Source organism: Haliotis rufescens, unplaced genomic scaffold (assembly GCF_023055435.1).
Source record: "Haliotis rufescens isolate VD_foot unplaced genomic scaffold, xgHalRufe1.0.p SCAF_18, whole genome shotgun sequence".
Taxonomy (NCBI): Eukaryota; Metazoa; Mollusca; class Gastropoda; order Lepetellida; family Haliotidae; genus Haliotis; species Haliotis rufescens.
In genome coordinates, this window is record NW_025963868.1 from 1,637,917 (window position 1) to 1,658,034 (window position 20,118).

The 20,118-nt window shown below is 40.0% G+C and overlaps 1 protein-coding gene across 1 annotated transcript; it reads left to right on the forward strand.

Moving 5' to 3' along the window:
* The first annotated feature begins 1,133 nt into the window (after positions 1-1,133).
* Positions 1,134-4,084, forward strand: LOC125381575. The gene is made up of 5 exons (XM_048398631.1): positions 1,134-1,141; positions 1,706-1,761; positions 3,157-3,270; positions 3,449-3,464; positions 3,883-4,084. Exons 1-5 carry the CDS (start codon positions 1,134-1,136, stop codon positions 4,082-4,084), a joined length of 396 nt encoding a protein of 131 aa, XP_048254588.1.
* Positions 4,085-20,118: the final 16,034 nt, after the last annotated feature.

Below are 20,118 nucleotides of genomic sequence, written 5' to 3' on the forward strand. Positions count from 1 at the left end.
GAATATACACAGCAAAAGGACAGGACCAAAACAATAGTTCGTTATATCCGCCAGTTCGTTATAAGCGTGTTCGTTATAAACGTAGTTTACTGTATGTCTGAGAAGATGTTAAGAATGGAATAAAAAGCTCACTTGAAAAGTTAGATCAGGTTATGCGAATAATTAAAAGGCAACTGGGATGATATGTCACCCAATATAGCATCTCATCATTTCTCTTACATGACTGTCATGACTGCATGAACTGTTCATAAACAGCACGACAAATGGAATATAAATAAATATTGCATGTATACATTTAGTCAATGTCATAATACCCAAATGGCCTAACGAAAGAGTAATCGAGATAGTCTGACTTTTGTCATTATGATGCAAAGCGATTTGAATTGATTGTATTAATTTAGACGATGTTAGGTCTTGCACTTTTGTCAGTTCCATATTTCTGAACATTTGTGTTCTGTATGACTTTGCTGAGAACATCTAACGATCGGCAGGGGACGTTGAGTTATATCCAAGTTACCAGGAATTCTTTGTAGGTATGAAAGAAAACCTCAGTTAAATATGCAATGCAATGTCATGTTGTTACTTCGAACAAATGTATAGCACAGCTGGGCCTTCTGCCAGTATATATTTACACTGGCTTAATGATATTAGTACTACTTCTTTGACACTTTTTCTACAACTAGGATAAACAGGCAGATAGTGTTGTCCGAAGTTCAAATCATTTATTTTTATATCAAATGTATGCAATGATACGATTATTTAGTTTATCTGTAATTTATCTTGAAATATGTATCCCTAATTATCTACACACAATTATAACTTTCAGAGAGGGGATACCTTCATAACCGGTGAGTATCTGCTATTCATCAAGTCAAAAGGGTAAAAAGTTCATGTAAAAAACAGTGATTTGAATAACACTGTATCTATACAGTTAAGTTGCCTTGATTAGTTCATTCTGCTTCAAACATTTTAAACGTTCCTCTCCCTTAGCGTGGTCACATATACCCGGGACGAGGAAACAGACGGAAGCAACCAGGAAATAGAAGGTCGGTGTCGTAAATAATAATTAGACATTGCAACGCCATGTCAATTATATAGGATGACGTTTCTTAAATTTTACAGGGTAATCGCGAATGAAAATGTAAGCAACCTTTTCTTGAAAAAAGTTCGAATTCTTTGAGCTGGATAACTTTAAATGGACATTCTGTTAAGTCATAACTTATCACTAATATAACATTAATTTGTTTCTGACTTCTGAGAAACGTTTAGCACTGATTCACCTTTTAAAATCACGAGTCACACTGGCTCTTTTACCTCAGTGCAGCTTTATTTGAACTTCTTAATCGCGAAAGAGGAAACGAGTCACATATCACAGCATACTTCAACCTATTTACCATTAGGTTAAAGGTATGCAATGACAAGGAGTCATCTGTTATTCATCTTGTATTTTGTATACATAATTACCTGCCCAACGTTGTATCTTTCAGAGGGGGGATCCTTTCAAAATCGGTGAGTATCTGCAATCGATCTTCAAGTGAAATGAATAAAAAGTTACTCTCTACGCAATGATATGGCCTTGCGTGGCTATAACGGCGAAACTATATACAAGCTGTTTAACACAATGTAACTTGAAAATGTATCACAGCTTATATTTAGGCTAACTTGTCTCTCATATCAATCTCTTTTTAATATTCATTGTCCCCAGCGTGGTCTCATATGCCCAGGATGAGGACAATGATGGGAGCTACCAGGAGATAGAAGGTTGGTGTCTTTCGGTTTTCTGCCGGTTTGATTGTGTAATGACCTGATCCAACGACGTATTGTAAGTCAACCTATCTCCCGTCTAAAGCCGAAAGGCTAGGACCAGGAGTCAAATCGTCAAGGATGGCATACTGTATAAGACGAGAGGAAAATAATTACCATTTGCTTAACGGCATTTATGGAATGTCACTGGACATTAAATAATGAGAGAAACACATTAACGGGTACAAAATACCTTTGCTTCATATAAAGTTCACTAAAAATTAATTATTCTGAATTTAGATAATGCATCTTTCAATACATATCCTGAAAACATCTCATCGACTTTAATGTCGTGATTCACAATTGCACATGAATTTTCATACACGGCGCACAATTGGGATATTTGTTGGGAGCATGATACTCACACAGGTGTCTTTTAGTGTAAACAGTTCACAATGAGAGTTTAGCGCTCAGGTGCTCAAAAAAAGTTGGAAGACACTTTAATGTTCACTGAAGCACAATATTGTTTCTATTGAGACGTTGTCTGCAGCAGCGCAACACTAATGCCACGTGTGACTTCGCGTCAACAAAAAAAGCAATTTGGTTTGTGTATCGAAGGAATCGATACCAAACTGCCACTTAAACAGCTCGGACAATTCTTTGGTTGAGACCAATTAGTGCGCAGCAGGTTCAGTAAGCACAATATTTGCTTGACATTTCAAACTGGAACAACATCGCCAGGCTGTATTCAATCATCTGGCGTCTTCAAGGCGTCGTCGCTGCCTCGCATGCATCAACGTAAATGGTGGTCACACCCCGTTGTTAATTGTGTGTTTACAGCACCCCTCTTTTAGGGCGTGTTTCTCTGTCTCCTTTTCCCAAATTTGGGTTTTGTGAATGAATTTGTTATGATAACAAATTGGTCAGACGAATGTCAAAACCATATTCAGTTTTTAATTACGTAACATTTACATCACTTCACATGAAGCACAGTTACTTTTCCCGTTAGAATACACGTATGCGAACGTTCTTGTCTATTTGTGAAAGGGTTTTATAGATGTAACTGTTCCCCATTTTAGGTAAATATAGGTAAACAGTAACAATTATACAATAACTATCATAAAATATGTTCAATAGTCTTCATATATTAGCAGACATCCCGAAGTCATATCGTGTTATTTAAGCCATAATATGATCTGTTGATGACACCTTTAAAGATATTAGCCATCGTGAATCATTACCTGGGTTATGTAATACGCCATGTTCGAGAAACGGATAGTTGTATTGGTCATACGCATTATCATTTCATACGACATTAATCCGTAATGTTTGAGTTTTGTCACTGCACGGTAGACATTTTCCTTTGAAGTATCATATTGACTATACATGTGTGTAACTTTTGTCTTACACCAGAAGCGGTGAACGTAGACGACATCGCCCCTCTTGTAGCTGTCTACTCTGTTATGCTCACAGCTGTGGCGGTTGTGGTGGCAGCAGTTGCTATTCTTGTCTGCAAGGACGTAAAAGGTAATGAAACAAATTACTCTCTTACAATTCAATCAACCTTAGGTTCATCTTTTGTCAAGTATCTAGAAATGCTGAAGTCTTGTTTTGTCAGTATTGTCTTTTTTGGTGAAATGATATGTTTTGCGCGACGTTTAATTCGTTAAAGAATTTGACACGTACAACGTTTCTTTACTTTCAGATGGTCACAGCAGAAGGTACATACATTTTGTATTGTTGCAGGTGAAATACTTGATTTGTATGTTATAATTAGGTCTCGGGGTAACTTCATATCGTTGGAAAAAAACCACCGATATTTCTCCTGTTTCTATTTAATGTGATGCAACATAATTTGAGGTACCTGAGACAATGATAATACAATAGTTAAATAAAACAATGGCTGTATTTCCATTTGTATCTTGTGATGGTAATTACTCACTGAATGTATGCTTTTTACAGAACGATGGGAAAATGTGGTTAAAGTTGTGTTTGTTTTAGTCGGAGATGAACAAAAAGGTTTCCCTTCATATAATAGGTTGTATTACCAGCCGCATTTAAACAACATACATGTATCCTCCACTGTCAATTTCATATGTAAGGTACAATTTGTGTGTACGTTTTACCTTGTAATTATAGATTTGGTGAATATCTCACTGTGGTGGGCGAGAGACTATCCTGTGACATCAGTGATGCACCTTGTGCTGCCATCAATGACGAGGATGCCTTATCCTTGCATGATTATGAGCGACTACTGAGGGAACAGTTCCACATCTACACGCGCCTCCACCCTTCAGCTTCCTCCACAGAGGACCAACGTACCAGGTGCAGCCTAATGTGAGGGAACAGTTCCACATATACACGTGTCTCAACCCTTCAGCTTCCTCTACAGACGTCCACTGTACCAGGTACACACTAATGTGAGGGAACAGTTTCTCATCTACACGTGTCTCAACCCTTCAGCTTCCTCTACAGACGTCCACTGTAACAGATGCAGCCTGGTGTGAGGGAACAGTTTCTCATCTACACGTGTCTCAACCCTTCAGCTTCCTCTACAGATGTCCACTGTAACAGATGCAGCCTAATGTGAGGGAACAGTTCCACATCCACACGTGTCTCAACCCTTCAGTTGCCGCTACAGACGTCCAGTGTAACAGATGCCACCTTATGTGAGGGAACAGTTCCACATCCACACGTCTGTCCACCCTTCACCTTCCTCTACAGGAATTAATACCCATAGGGATTCTCAAAAACGCAAAGAATTTGCTTCAGAATTGATTCCGTCAAAAATTTGTTTTTTTAACTCTCTTCACCACTGTCACACATGAGAAACTTGACGAAAAACTTCATTCATTGACCCATGAGGCTTTTGTTACAAAACGTGGTGACCATTCATATTGTTACATATCTTACTTCAGCGGATCAGGTTCATTTGTCAAAAATGAAAGCAAATGCCAGCTGAACTTTACAGGGGAAAACAATGTGTGAAATGCTGGACTTCCTCATTGATAACATATATGTCTTGTTTGTTTGTTGTGTAACGCAACACATATGTAATGTTTGGGAATAAGACATTGAGGCAAAAAATTGGCATCCCCATGGGCATCACCTGTGCTCTCCTTCTTGTTCATCTATTTCTTTATGCATATGAATAGGAATTTCTGCTTGCATTTGCAAAGGCAATTATATGTCCATAGATACATGACGTGTTGCTCTATAACTGACAGTTTGCGTGGTTTAGTCCTATGCGATGAATAAGAACAATGTTTTCTATGCTTCTTCGTACAATTAATAATGGGGATTAACTATAACTGGTTGCATCTCGATGATTAAACACATTACTATCAAATCAGACAATACAACTACGAAGCAATGTTTATGTTAATATCTATATAAACTGACGTCCAAAAGAAACTTTACCAACTGAAAATATAAATTTCAGACAAAGTATAATGTTTTTTTCGATGAAGTCTATCTAAAACACATAACCTAAATACAACAATAGTGTATGCAGAAAATGTTAATCGTCTGTTACATGTTTGCGAGATAACACGCGAAAAAGTGAAAAACACGAGCACCACGGACAACTGCAAATGCACGTGCAGGTAAGGGTATAAAACGATTGCAACGGCAAGTCAGACGTCCACAGTAACAAAAAAACACAAAAGAAATGCCACGACTCACAGTCGAACAACGTGAACGAGCCTTGGTTATGGTACAGATGGGAGTCACCCACGGCGAACGGCGGCGTGTTGCGTGCAGGAGGTCGTACCATATGGTGGAGAGATCTATTGGCAGGAGAGGACACCACTGGTTATCGTTGACGGAAACTTGACAGCTCAACGTTACATGGATAACATTCTTAGACCAGTTGTCCTACCATTTCTCCTACCACGCTCACCCGACATGTCCCCCATAGAACACCCCTGGGACTTGATGGATCGTCGTGTTTGACAACGATCACACTCTCCAGCCAACCGGCAAGAACTGACCTTGGAAGAAGAATGGCGTCAAATCCCACGTCACCTCATCAGACGACTGACTTTTTCTGTGCGTCGAAGAGTTTTTGCGTGTATTGAGGCATTTTGTGGTCACACACGCTACAAATGACTTGTTATTGAACGTGAGCGATTGTTTATGTACTCTGCCTATTGTGCATGATTCTGAAAGCTCGAGTTTTGTACCACACCAAACTTTGGGGGGTCGGTAGGATTGTCATTTTCAGTGTTGATTATGTTTATATATTGATCTTCTCAATACACTTTACTTCATGCATGTATATTTTGTTGTTTTTGAGCAAGAGTGATTTCAAACTCTGGTAAAGTTTCTTTTGGATGTCAGTTTATATACAAAGAGAGAGAGAGAGAGATTGCCATATTGTGCGTCTCTCCTTTATGTCTTACCAAATATTAAACATCGTTGTTGAGTGAGTGAGTTGGGTTTAACGCCGCTTTTAACAGTATTCCAGTTATATCACGGCGTGTCAGCTTTATGTGGGAGGAAAGCCTGAAGTGATGCAGGTCTCAGACGTTTACCACTTCGGTGAAACCCACGAGCACGGGTATGGTGCTGACAAACCTAGAAACATAATCGGGCATTCAAAACCCACAATCATCGGTTTCTGGCGTGCCTAAGGGACGCAACTCTGCACAGCGAATCACGGCGCCTTAGACGACTGGTGCCCCTATTGTTGTAGTAAGGTGACAGCTATTATCACATATTTTGATTATAGTGCTGTACTTTGTGATTTTGTGTAAATGTGTCTGCATTGTGTTTATCATGTTGTGATTCACCAGTACACAGAAACCTGAGCAAAGGCAGCACTCTGGGACAATTACAGTAGCAGTACTCGCGTGAGAGAGATGCTGTCAACTGCACAAAAAGTATATTTTTTTCAAAACGTGATACTCCACTTTAAAATATATAATTCAGAACAAGTCGGAACATTATTAACTTATTGTGTGAGGGAGGCCCCAAGTTATGCTGGCTGTAGGTGTTTCCTACTTTCAGGAAACCCACGAGCACGGTGTTGTACCCGAGAAACCAAGGATCTTAATGAAAGCAAATCTGGGATTCAAACCTACAACCAGTAGATACTCGAACAGTTAACAGTAATGGTTGAACTTTCAGCAGTGGCACACACTAACTTTATGAAGGATGATCATTTACTCCAAGGGGCGGTCGGGTAGCCTAGAGGTTAAAGCGTTTGCTCGTCACGCCGAAGACCAGGGTTCAATTCCCGACATGGCTACAATGTGTGAAGCCCACGTCTGGTGTCCCCCGCCGTGATATTGCTGTAATTTTGCTAAAAGCGGCGTAAAACCAAACTCACTCACTCACTCATTTACTCCAACTGGGGAAGTTCACCGTCATAAACGTCAGAGGAAAATCCCCATTTTGTAGTTGCACAGCATGACCTCTGTACATCGACATGCCACGCTTTGAAACAGACCACCCTGAAGGACCGACAGACAACATCTACTTCAATGTCAATTTCAGGCAAGAAAACATAGAGGTTGTTCAAAAAGCGGTTATGAAAATGAGTACAAGAATGTAGTAATCAAGAGATGACTAAACCAAACAAGTATTTTTTAGCACCTCATCCCCATTGATGATTTCAAACTGAAGATGTTAAAATCAGCCATCAATATTTCACTCACAGAGGCACTTGAGGTAGTTAGATGTTGCTTCGGGTTAATTAGCCGTGGCAGGGTCGTCTCCCCTTATCCATCTTGATGGTCTTCAACTAGGAACACTTTTTTCTTTTCTTTTTCTTTCCCCATTGAATTTATGTTTTGACACTAATCGTATTTAGTGAACAGTGGAATCAGCTTAATGTTAATTACTCTTGTCAAGTTCTCTGAAAGAACGTTAACACGTTAATACCTAATAGTATTGGCAAATGCCTCAAAAATCAAGAACAATTATCTGGTAACAAATGTTATATTTTGGATAACACTTTCTTGGTAGTTTCTTGGTTGGTTTAATCGCCAGCACACAAACTCTGCGATCTAACCCACTCAGCCATCGAGGCCTTCACAAAACAATGGAAGTCCAACAACTGGTAGTCCAGATTGTGTACCCCTTTGATAAGTGTAAATGTATGAATATATGAAAATATGTGGTGTTTGTTTCATTGCTCTCGTTTTACCCCAGTTGGTGTCTGGCGTCACTGTTTCACCGGAAATATTTCGCCCAGGCTAAATGCCCCTGAACAAAATGTTCATATCATTCATACTAAAATGAATAAGGAAGCTGAAAGTTTAACGTATGTACGCTTGACATTGATTACCGAATGAATAAGGCTTCAACCAGGAAACTAGAGGGAGAGTAGAGCGGATTTTCCCAGGTTTAACGTCATACCCATAGGGTCAAATAAGATGAGAAAATGAGGAAGTTACACTTTCAATTTTCAAAGTCAAAAGCATTCCATTCTAATGACCTTGCACGACGCTACGTGTACTGTACTGATGGTCGCCTCATATACAGATAAACTTACTGTATTGATTCTCCATGTGAACTCTCTATAATTCCAGTGTGAATGGTAACTTTAATATAGACCCATGAAGATCTGGGTTAGAATAGGTCTTCAACAACCTATGCTTGCCGTAAAAGGCAACTAACGGGATCGGGTGGTCAGGCTCGCTGACTTGGTTGATGCATGTCATCGATCCCAATTGCGTGGATCGATGCACATGATATTAATCACTGGATTGTCTGGTCCAGACTCGATTATTTACAGACCGCCGTCATATAGCTGGAATATTGTTGAGTGCGGTGTTAAACAACAAATCAACCAACCAACTTAAATATAATGATTAAGTTTACACATCACATATCAGTGAAACTTTGTATTTAAAATTAATCCGAGTGTTGAACAGGCAACTGGTTTCATTAAAACCTCCTGTTTCAAATATACACTCACAAAACGGACAACTGATGATGACGCAGAGAAAATGGACAGTTCCTGGGATGGATGTATCTCGAGGAATGCCTACATGTACCATTAACATATCTCACAACAAAATGACAAGAAAATATTGATATTGCTTACATTCCGTAACATTCGGTTGATATAAAACAATGTATAGTTATTCAATCAGAAAGATAACGTTTTGATCATATGTGTTTCTCTTTCCTTCTTCTTGCATACGAATCTCGTGATCCATATATTTGTTTCAGACAAGCAACGGTATATGTAATTAATGAAGCATACATGTTTGATGTGGGGAATCTCATGTAAATATTTGAGTTGAAGATGGCTCCTCTAAGCTTTCTGGCTTTTAATCAGCATGGGTCTAAATGTTTCAAAGACATACATTATTTGGACGAAATGCCTTGTTAATTGTGCATGTGGTGGCAACTTGTCATCAGGTGACGTTCAGAAAGAGAGTGACGGAGAGTAGTCTAATGATTTATCGTGTTTGCCACGTCCCCTCTGGAGTCGCCTTAGGCAAGTGAACTCTGTTTACCCATCAGTTGAATGGGTACCCGGTAGAAGATGTTAATGTGACAGTTAACTAACAGTTAACCGTCTACCACTGTTATAAATTGGAAACTGCGCGCTATACAATTATACATTATATATTAATATACTCAACAACAAAAGTTCCTGTGACACCAATATTTACGTGTATTTTTCAAACAAGTAAAGTTTGGTTTTCAATATTGTAGTACATGTATGGAATCAAAACGCAACTGCTACAGAAAAGCATGCATTCCATGCAAAAGTTGACTTTTATGCAAGCTCCATTCATTTCACTACCCAAGAACCGGTATAAAAACATGTGCGTTAACGGGATTCCAAATGCATTGTTTAGCATCGTGCTGACAACCTGTCAGAAAAACAACAAATTATTTAACATTACTATATGCCACGCCTGTCCGAAAATGAGCGTCTGCGAGCCATTGGAATGCTTGAAGCACGATCGAGTCAACGTGAAGTTGCAAGACAATTTAACGTCCACAGAAACACCATTTGGTGTTTATGGCAACGTTGGCAACAAACGAATGCAGTCAGAGGCCATCCTCGGAGTGGCAGGCCCCCGCGTAACCAATAATTGACAAGACAACTGGATTCGAGCAACACTCCTACGAAATCGATTCCAGCCAGCAACAGTGACTGCAAGAAGTATCCCTGGCCTTAAACGAATATCTTTACAAACCGTACGTCGCCGCCTCAGATTTGCAGGGATTGTCGACAGAAGACCCGCCAGACGTCCCATTTTGACAGGAAACCACCGTCAACCACGTCACCAGTGGTGCAGACAGCGTCTACGCTGGACGGCCATGCAGTGGGGACATGTTCTAATCACTGAGGAGTCTCGTTTCACCTTAACCACAGCGATGGACGGATTCGAGTGTACCGACGTCGAGGTGAACGTTACGTCAATCATTGTGTCATGGAAGAAGATCGGTTCGGGAGCGGCAGCGTTATGGTATGGTTGGGGATTACAGCAAGACAGAGGACCCGTTTGATGGTGGTAGAGGGAAATCTCAATGGACAGAGCTACCGCGACGGGAACATTGTCCCTGTTGTTCAACCGTTTTTGCGTCGTCATGGCCCAGGCATTACCTTTCAACATGACAACGCCCGGCGTCATATTGCTCGACTTGTTCAGGGTTCTCTTCAACAAAACAAAGTGAATGTCATCCCCTGGTCGGCTCGCTCCCCTGATCTCTCACCAATCGAGCACATGTGGTATGAGATGGATCGCGCCTTCGACGTCAACCACATGCTCCACAGACACTCCAGGAACTTCGAAACATGCTCCAGCAGATATGGACAGATATCCCACAGGACTTTGTGCGACGCCTGGACTATTCCATGAGTCGAAGATGTGTTGCTTGCATCGCAACCAGAGGTGGACACACATACTATTGATTTGTAAATTGACATTTTGGCATGTTCATGTTTTTTTTTTATGAAATCACGCAATTTTCTTAAGTCAGTAAGGCAATTTAATCCATTTGAACACTTACAGGAGTCTTTTATCTGTTGTAAACCGAAATTGTTTCAGATTTGGTAAAAAACATAACTTTGTATTAAATCTTATCTTATCTGATGTCACAGAAAGTTTTGTTGTTCAGTGTATAACGACAGCCCGGTGGATACAGAACACATCTTGTGTGTCTCTCTGTTTACCACTGTTGTCACGAAACGGCACCAAGCTGGTGTAACACGTATTGTTATCCCCTGATTGTAGGTCAGTGGGCTCCATGACAAAAGTGTGGGGACAATTCGCCAAATTACGTCCCTTAAGCGTGCCAGGAACCTATCGTTTGAGCACAATACTTGCAATCGTTGTAAACGCCTAAGACCTGCATCACTTACATGTATGTCTTTCCCTCCTCACCCGCATCCGCTGACAAGTCATATAACTGAAAACCTAACTCATTCACTCTTTTCCCGAATCTACATTAGGTCCCCAGCAAAATTTGTTTCTCGTATTTTCGTGTTCAGGTTGGGTACACAATAAATATCCTCTACTTTTTTTGCATAGAATATATCATTTTTAAGAGAACTTCTTGTTATAAGTTGAAACTATGGTGTTAATAACGTAGCTATGAATTGCTGGTGTTGAGACGTTTAATCAATGCGCATACGTCAGCTCGCAAAATATTAAATGTGTGTTAATGCAAATTACACGCATGGAAATCACACCCGTTAACACGGAAATATTTCATAACATCCCGACAGTGTGGAAATTCAGCTGTTTGCATGTGAACACGTTCTGCAATCTCTCTCAACCCTTAATTATCTGACATAATTATGACATATATGTATGTTATTGAAGCAGTGATCTTGTACGGAGGATTATTTCCATTTGTCAGTAAGTACTTTTACCTTTTACTCATCGCCTGTATCAGCTCATAATGTGTCTCGGGCATATAGTGAGACGGTCCTATTTGCATATTTCCCACTACAAAATTTCCCTTCGCATTCAGTTTGAATCCCAGATACATCTAGAACATATATACCATGTATAACAGTATTTAAATGACCACTTGAAACACTGTTTTAACATCGTCACCCGTAGGGAGTGTACGGAATTCCTTTGACATGCTTAGTTTCGTCAGTGTGCATCTTATTTTCCGTTGCTCTAGCACGGCAGCATGTAGGTGAATGGTTTTCTTCACTTTTCCACCTTGTTTTAGCTACCAACAGAGAAACAACAATAACCTTCTTTTGACGTATTTTGCTATGATTTGGACGGTTATGGAACCAAGGGCCTTCCGGTCCCTGGCTCTACAACTAGACCACAACTATGTCAGAAAACGTTGTTGTATGTTGTTGGATTTCGGCGTAGGGTTATAATGACGCACACATTAGTTGTTTATAAAGAGGTGGATATTGTTGAACCAGTAGTCTCCGGCACTGCAGTAGCTGTGTAGAAATCCGTCCCTTGGTCGTTCAATAATCAGACAAATGTGTGTTCGAATCTCATTTTCGCTATCATATCCGTCAGCATATATTTGTCGGCACCATATCCATGCTGCTCACCACAGATATTGGACATGCATCACATAGGGGTTACCTCCCATCGGAAGCTGACACGCCTAAACTAAACTAAAACTAAAATAAAGTTCAAAGCTGAATTAAAATGTAAAGACATCTCAGGTCCAGTACGAGGTTGCGCAATTCAATATTCCTGGAAACTCTGTAAACAAAAGAACAACCCTTCAGTGTCAGAGCTGACAGTTATATCTGACAGAAACCTCTTCTGCCCTGTAACGACCGCCTCCGTGGTCTAGTGGTAGAGCGTCCGCCCGGAGAGCGAAAGGTCCGGGGTTCGATCCCCGGCCGGATCATACCCAAAGACGTTAACAGAAGGTACTTGTTGTTACCCTGTCTGGCGCTCGGCATTAAGGGGCTAAAACGAGGACTGGTCGGCTCGGAGTAAGTATACTGTGTCTGAGTAGGGTATTCATGTTAAACTGCGGCATGGTATATCAGTGGGCTAGCACTATAAATCGGCATCAGTCCGGTCTAGTACAAGCAGTCACACACACACACACGTGCATGCACGTCGCTATATAAGTGCAATAATCTTGGACGCGACGTTAAACCCCATTTCACCTCACCCACCTCTCCCCTGTAACCAAAACATATGGAACACTCTGAACCTGTCATTACTAAGTCCCGTAAATTTCGTAATGTTCAAAATAGACTAGTAAACACTCATAAATACAAAGCACACGTTTAATGATAATAATTTCAGGCCCTTTACAGGTTGTGGACGTATCGCATATATTATCGCTGGGGTGATAAGATGGAATCAGGACTTGATAGAATACTATAGCCTTAGCCTCACTGCACACAATAATTTATGTTCGTGCGTAAATGCAAGAAGGTAAATAGGAGAAAATATTAATGGAAATGTTTATAGTCAGTAATGTTAAACCTGCTCTGGACGTCAGGTAAATCATTGACCTATAGTTCTGAAGTTACATTTCCCTTCACTAACTGTACAGTGATGTTTCTAATGTGTTGTTTCAGCCTCCCAGAACAACACTGTTGCCCGTGTCGGGGAAAGAGTCCACATGTCCTGGAATGTACATCAAGAAGTCCCGGAGTTTAAGATCAAGTCTATCACACCTTCTAATGGGAAGATCAGGCCTAATGAATCCAAGGTCCTATTCTTAGTGGGTGACTATACACATGTGTTTCCAACTATCAACACACATACAGAGAACGGGACAAGGATTCAGCTGAGTGTCACTCCACCCCTGCAAGGAAGGACGCTAGTCAGTCTCACGTTCCACAGTGTTGACGTGCAGGACGCCGGAGTGTACCAGTGTGTTGCCTACAACAAGGACAGGTCTGCTAACACGTGGACTCAGCTTCTCATTGTACTGCGTAAGTATCGAGATAATCTGAGTATGATCAGTTTATCGCCCAAATAGACAATTCCATATTGAACGCTCGTTTTTGAGACACGATAAAAAGAATATTGTACGAGACATGTAAATGATCTTAGGAGACATATATCAACTGAAGAGATATTTTCTGTCAGTTTAGAAGTTTAGTTAAAGGCAATGTTATTTTAAAAGAAGTCGTTGTGGAGATTAAGACAGCGAGGGTATTAGCACCAACAATGGATTATTGGGTATTTGTACTTAGTAAACATTTGTGGGGCAACTATTACGATTTTTCTGGTGATAGAATAGAGATATAATACACTGGATAATGGAGGATGGATCAGTCACATCCATTTGAGATGTGCGTGCGTGTGTGCGTGCGTGCGTGCTTGCTTTCTTAAGTCAGGACTGAATCTGGTTAAATAGTGCTAGTCGGGGAAATACCATGTCACAGATTAACATGTATACTCCACTCAGATACAGTATTCTCACTCAGATATATATACTCACTCAGAGCCGACCAGTCCTTGTCTTATACCCTTAATGCCGAGCTTCAGGCAGGGTAACATCAAATACCATATTTTAACGTCTTTTGTTATCACGTGGCATGGGAACGAATATCCAGGCAGATGCTCTGTCAACAAAACAGTAGTTTGACAATGCTTTGTAAATTCCCTATTCATTCGTTTAATATCTGTTGGCTTTCGCGGGAATGAATAGGAAACAGGTCAAAGATCACATAGAAGTTTTTAGACACACTGACTGATTTGAATTAATATTCGAATCCAACAAACATTCTGACAAGTGTATATGTACATTATTTACCTAGCGTTTCATTATTATGCCATGCAGTAATGCCGACAGATATCAGACAGTTCTTTTGTCACGTTGCTCTCAGAGAAACCATCACAACCGAACATCAGGACGACATCGGCCGACCCTGTATCAGGTAGTCCTGTGACGCTGACCTGCTCCTCCACCTCCCGGAGTCTTCCTCTAGACCGGTCTCTGTACCCGTATACCCTGAACACGTCCTACATCTGGAGGAGAAACAACAGGAGGGTGGAGAGCGGAGTACACGTGAAGGGGGCAGTCCTGACTATAGACAACGTCACCAAGGAGGACAAGGGTGTCTACACATGTCAGTCGGAAGAAGAGGGCGTCCTGTCAGACTGGAGTCAGGGATACACTCTGACTGTTCTGTGTGAGTAGAGAAGCTGTTTTGTCAAAACACGTGATAGTGTTTAAGGCCGGTACCTTCACTATTTGATATTTATTCTTATAAACATGTTCATGATATAGTCGGAATCGTACAATTGACTCTGCTTTTGGCAGAGATCGCTAATGAATATGGAAAGGGATGTACAGCCATGGTAAAGTACACGATCACAGGTAACAGCTATGGTAGGCCAAAAAATCAAATCATTTATGTTTTTCAGATGGACCAGACACAGTACAATTTAATGGCAACAGAGACAACGTGTCTGCAGTACAAGGTGACCCTCTCACAGTAAGATGTTTTGCTGACTGTAACCCCGCCTGCACTGTGACCTGGTGGGACACATCCAGACAGAAGGTGATCACGGGACAGAGGGAGGCTGTGTTGTATATACCAGCTGTAGACAGATCTGTGTCTGGGGAGTACATCTGTCACGTCAACAATACACATGGGAATACATCATGGAACCTGACGCTGGATATACAGCGTAAGACTATATTGAAATTAAACTACATAAACTTAATAGTAATTACATCTTACCTATTACTTACAAAGCATAATTCCATGATTCCCGTTAAATCACATATACATATACATATTATATACATATATAATATTGTAACGTGTTGACTTCCAAATTGAAACAATAAGTAAATTCAGAATTCAGTGTGTAACCAACAAATATCAAAGAAATGATATAATATTGCGTTATAGGATTAACTTGGTATGCACATCAACACAAATCACTGCAAAATAATTACAATGGCAACACCAATAACAGGTATCTGCTGTGGTAGGCCAAAAAATCAAATTATTTATGTTATTCAGATGGACCCGACACAGTACAATTTAGTGGCAACAGAGACAACGTGTCTGCAGTAGACGGTCACCCTCTCACAGTGAGATGTTCTGCTGACTGTAACCCCGCTTGCACTGTGACCTGGTGGGACACATCCAGACAGAGGGTGATCACGGGACAGAGGGAGGCTGTGTTGTATATACCAGCTGTAGACATGTCTGTGTCTGGACAGTACACGTGTCACGTCAACAATACACATGGAAGTACATCCCGCGACCTGACGCTGGGGGTTTTCTGTAAGAATTTCACAACTTATCTTGTGATAGACTGTAGTAACAGAATCCGTAGCATGAAAGCATTTATTTGGAAAAACATATCATGATTGATTCCATGTTCATTCACCCAATCTTGCTAAGCCCTGCACACGCTCACACACAAACATACACACACATACACACTCTTACACACACAGACACACACACAGACGCACACACAGACACACACACTCATTCCTAGAAGTTGTATTTGCAAGGGAAAACAAGATTAGAAACATAAAAACTGCACGTTTACCATTTTGCAATTTCCAGCATCAGCACCAGCTGTAACTGGAGCATGGGTCGTGGCTGTGGCTGCTGTCTGTTCTGTCCTGATCGTCGCCATCGCTGTGGTCGTCATATGTGTTGTTCGTAGAAAACAGACACGTGAAGGTAATACTAAGTTGTGTGAGAGTGAATGCGCACAACGTGAGAGTCATATTAACTGTTTTACCATAATATTTTAGAATCCTGTATTCTGATTTGTCCACCGACGGTATCGAATCTACTTTAGGCCATAACTTTGCATATGACCACATTACCACGAACGAAATATTTAGAAACACTTCTTTCGGAAAGCCGCCCGTTTGGCAATATCAAATATTGATCTTACTTCTTTAACGTTGCTGAAAAACGTGTCGCGGTTTCTACATTATTACCAGCAAGTGTGGCAGAATATTACAAGCGGAAAACGTTAAGAACAAATATTTAGAGAGTGTAAAGAGTTAACGCGTTCGGATCCGATTGCGTATTACAAGTATCCAATCAACGTTCGTAAGCTCTATATCAATTACTCTAGGTTTATTTTCAAAATGAATACTGTAAATCTGGAAATTAATGCGTCTCCAAATAAATGGGACTGCTGCACCCTAACCAAAAATGCAACTCAATATCAATGCGACTGGACAAGCTTGACACGAGCGGGTAGAACTTTTGACCACAGCAGTGATAACTCACGGGATGCCTATTGTGTAATTCCTATTCTTTGACTGACATTGTTATATACTTGTTACAACTGCTGCTCAATAAACCGTGTTTCTGCTTGTATTCAGGTTGGTATTTCCGCTATCCAAAGTATGCAGTGAGGTGGTCTTATTGTTGGATGCACATTTGGAGACACCACTCGCATTTATTATACGCTTGCGTTAATTTCAAGATTTACAGCATGTGAAGAAATTGGTTGTTTCCACATGCAACAGACAGTGTAGGCCGGCATAAGTGACCATAGATCAAGATATCAGAAACCGCCCATCACTTACGTTGACTACGAATGAGTCGTGTATTTTTCTCATCGAATCATGTCAACGAAACAATTATCTTTCCTGACCTCAAATTGTACACAAGATATTCTGGGTTCAAAGTCTTCCTGCCGTCAATCACGTTATGTGGCGTGTACAGCTAAGGGTGTGTGTCGTCACGCGGAAATGCTTCATTCGAGTCTCAATATTAGAGTAAAGGCAACAAATGAAAAATATATTATTATAAATACGAAATACGCGCAACAAGGACGACACTGTGGTCTTAAGTATTTATTTGGATGAACAGCTTTTTTTAGGTTGTTGTTAACCTCCGTGTCATACCAATAAAACAACATGAAATTGACGGTCTTGATGAGGGTCGTGTGTGTGTGTGGGTCGGGAGAGGAGGGGTTGTAATGATCATCTTTATTATTAATAATCAGTTGTTTAGGTTTCTTCCCTATAGTTGACTTTGAATAAACGAAGAGACGGCAATGTTTCCCTGTCCTTGATGGCCATTATCAGTAATCATCATGGATCAAAAGCGAGTCTGTTTGAGGAAGGGGAATCTAAGAGAGGCGTTTTAGGAACAGTATTACTAATGAGGTTACATAACCTTTCACTCTAATAAATACAGTACAGTAAAATACGGTTATAACGAACTATTTTAATTCGTTATAACCGTAGTTAAGCAAATGTATGGAATATACACAGCAAAAGGACAGGACTAAAAAAATAGTTCGTTATATCCGTCAGTTCGTTATAAGCGTATTCGTTATAAACGTAGTTTACTGTATGTCAGAGAAGATGTTAAGAATGGAATAAAAAGCTCACTTGAAAAGTTAGATCAGGTGATGAGATGAATTAAAAGGCAACTGGGATGATATGTACTTGACAGTGTCAATCAACCCAATATAGCATCTCATCATTTCTCTTACATGACTGTCATGACTGCATGAACTGTTCATAAACAGCACGACAATGGAACATAAATAAATATTGCATGTATACATTTAGTCAATGTCTATATACCCAAATGACCTAACGAAAGAGTAATCGAGATAGTCTGACTTTTTTCATTTATGATGCAAAGCTATTTGAATTTATTTTAGTAATTTAGACGATGTTTGGTCTGGCACTTTTGTCAGTTCCATATTTCTGAACATTTGTGTTCTGTGTGACTTTGCTGTGAACATCTAACGATCGGCAGGGGACGTTGAGTTATATCCATGTTACCAGGGAATTCTTTGTAGGTATGATAGAAAACCTCAGTTTAATTTGCAATGCAATGTCATGTTGTTACTTCGAACAAATGTATAGCACAGCTGGGCCTTCTGCCAGTATATATATTTATATATAGTGCCTTTATGATATTAGTACTACTTCTTTTGTCACTTTTTCTAAAACTAGGATAAACAGGCAGATAGTGTAGTCCAAAGTTCAAATTATTTATTAACATATCAATTGTATGCAATGATATGATTATTTAATTTATCTGTTATTTATCTTGAAATATGTATCCGTAATTATCTACACACAATTATAACTTTCAGAGAGTGGATACCTTCATAACCGGTGAGTATCTGCTATTCATCAAGTCAAAAGGGTAAAAAGTTCATGTAAAAAACAGTGATTTCAATAACACTGTATCTATACAGTTAATTTGCCTTGGTTAGTTCCTTCTGCTTCAATCATTTTAAACGTTCCTCTCCCTTAGCGTGGTCGCATATACCTGGGACGAGGAAACAGACGGAAGCTACCAGGAAATAGAAGGTTGGTGTCAAAATTAATAATAATAAAATCATTGCAACGCCATGTCAATTATACAGGATGACGTTTCCTAAATTTCACAGGGTAATCGCGAATGAAAATGTAATCAATCCTTTCTTGAAAACAGTTCATATTCTTTGATTTGGATAACTTTAAATTGACATTATGTTAAGTCATAACTTATCACTAATATAACATTAATTTGTTTCTGACTTCTGAGAAACGTTTAGCACTGATTCACCTTTTAAAATCACGAGTCACACTGGCTCTTTTACCTCAGTGCAGCTTTATTTAAACTTCTTAATCCCGAAAGAGGAAACGAGTCACATATCACAGCATACTTCAACCTATATACCATTAGGTTCAAGATATGCAATGACAATGAGTCATCTGTTATTCATGTTGTATTTTGTATACATAATTACCTGCCCAACGTTGTAACTTTCAGAGGGGGGATCCATTCAAAATTGGTGAGTATCTGCCATCGATCTTCAAGTGAAATGAATAAAAAGTTACTCTCTACGCAATGATATGGCCTTGCGTGGATATAACGGCGAAACTATATACAAGCTGTTTAACACAATGTAACTTGAAAATGTATCACAGCTTATCTGTAGGCTAACTTATCTCTTATTTCAATCTTTTTAATTTTCATTGTCACCAGCGTGGTCTCATATGTCCGGGATGAGGACAAAGATGGGAGCTACCAGGAGATAGAAGGTTGGTGTCTTTAGGTTGTCTACCGGTTTGATTGTGTAATGACCAGGGTTCACTTGCACAAAGCGATCTTAGCGCTAAGACTATTGTGAGCCTTTGTTAAAGTATGGGAGTTACGATCATCTTAGCGCTAAGATTCCTTTGTGCAAATGGGCCCTGGTCTTAGCCTTTCGGCTTTAGACGGGAGATAGGTTGACTTACAATAAGTCGTTAGATCAGGGCCCACTTGCTCAAAGCGATCTTAGAGCTGAGATGATCGTAACTACCATACTTTAACATAGGCTTACAATGGTCGTAGCATTAAGATCGTTTTGTGCAAGTGGGCCCTGGAGTCAAATCATCAAAGATGGTATACTGTATAAGACGAGAGGAAAATAATTACCATTTGCTTACCGGCATTCATGGAATGACACTGGATATTAAATCATGAGAGAAACACATTAACGGGTATAAAAT

Excerpts from the sequence above, each read along its gene's own strand:
- LOC125381575 (XM_048398631.1), top strand. Across the intron at positions 1,762-3,156 it reads GAGCTACCAGGAGATAGAAG|AAGCGGTGAACGTAGACGAC; the intron begins GTTGGTGTCTTT and ends GTCTTACACCAG.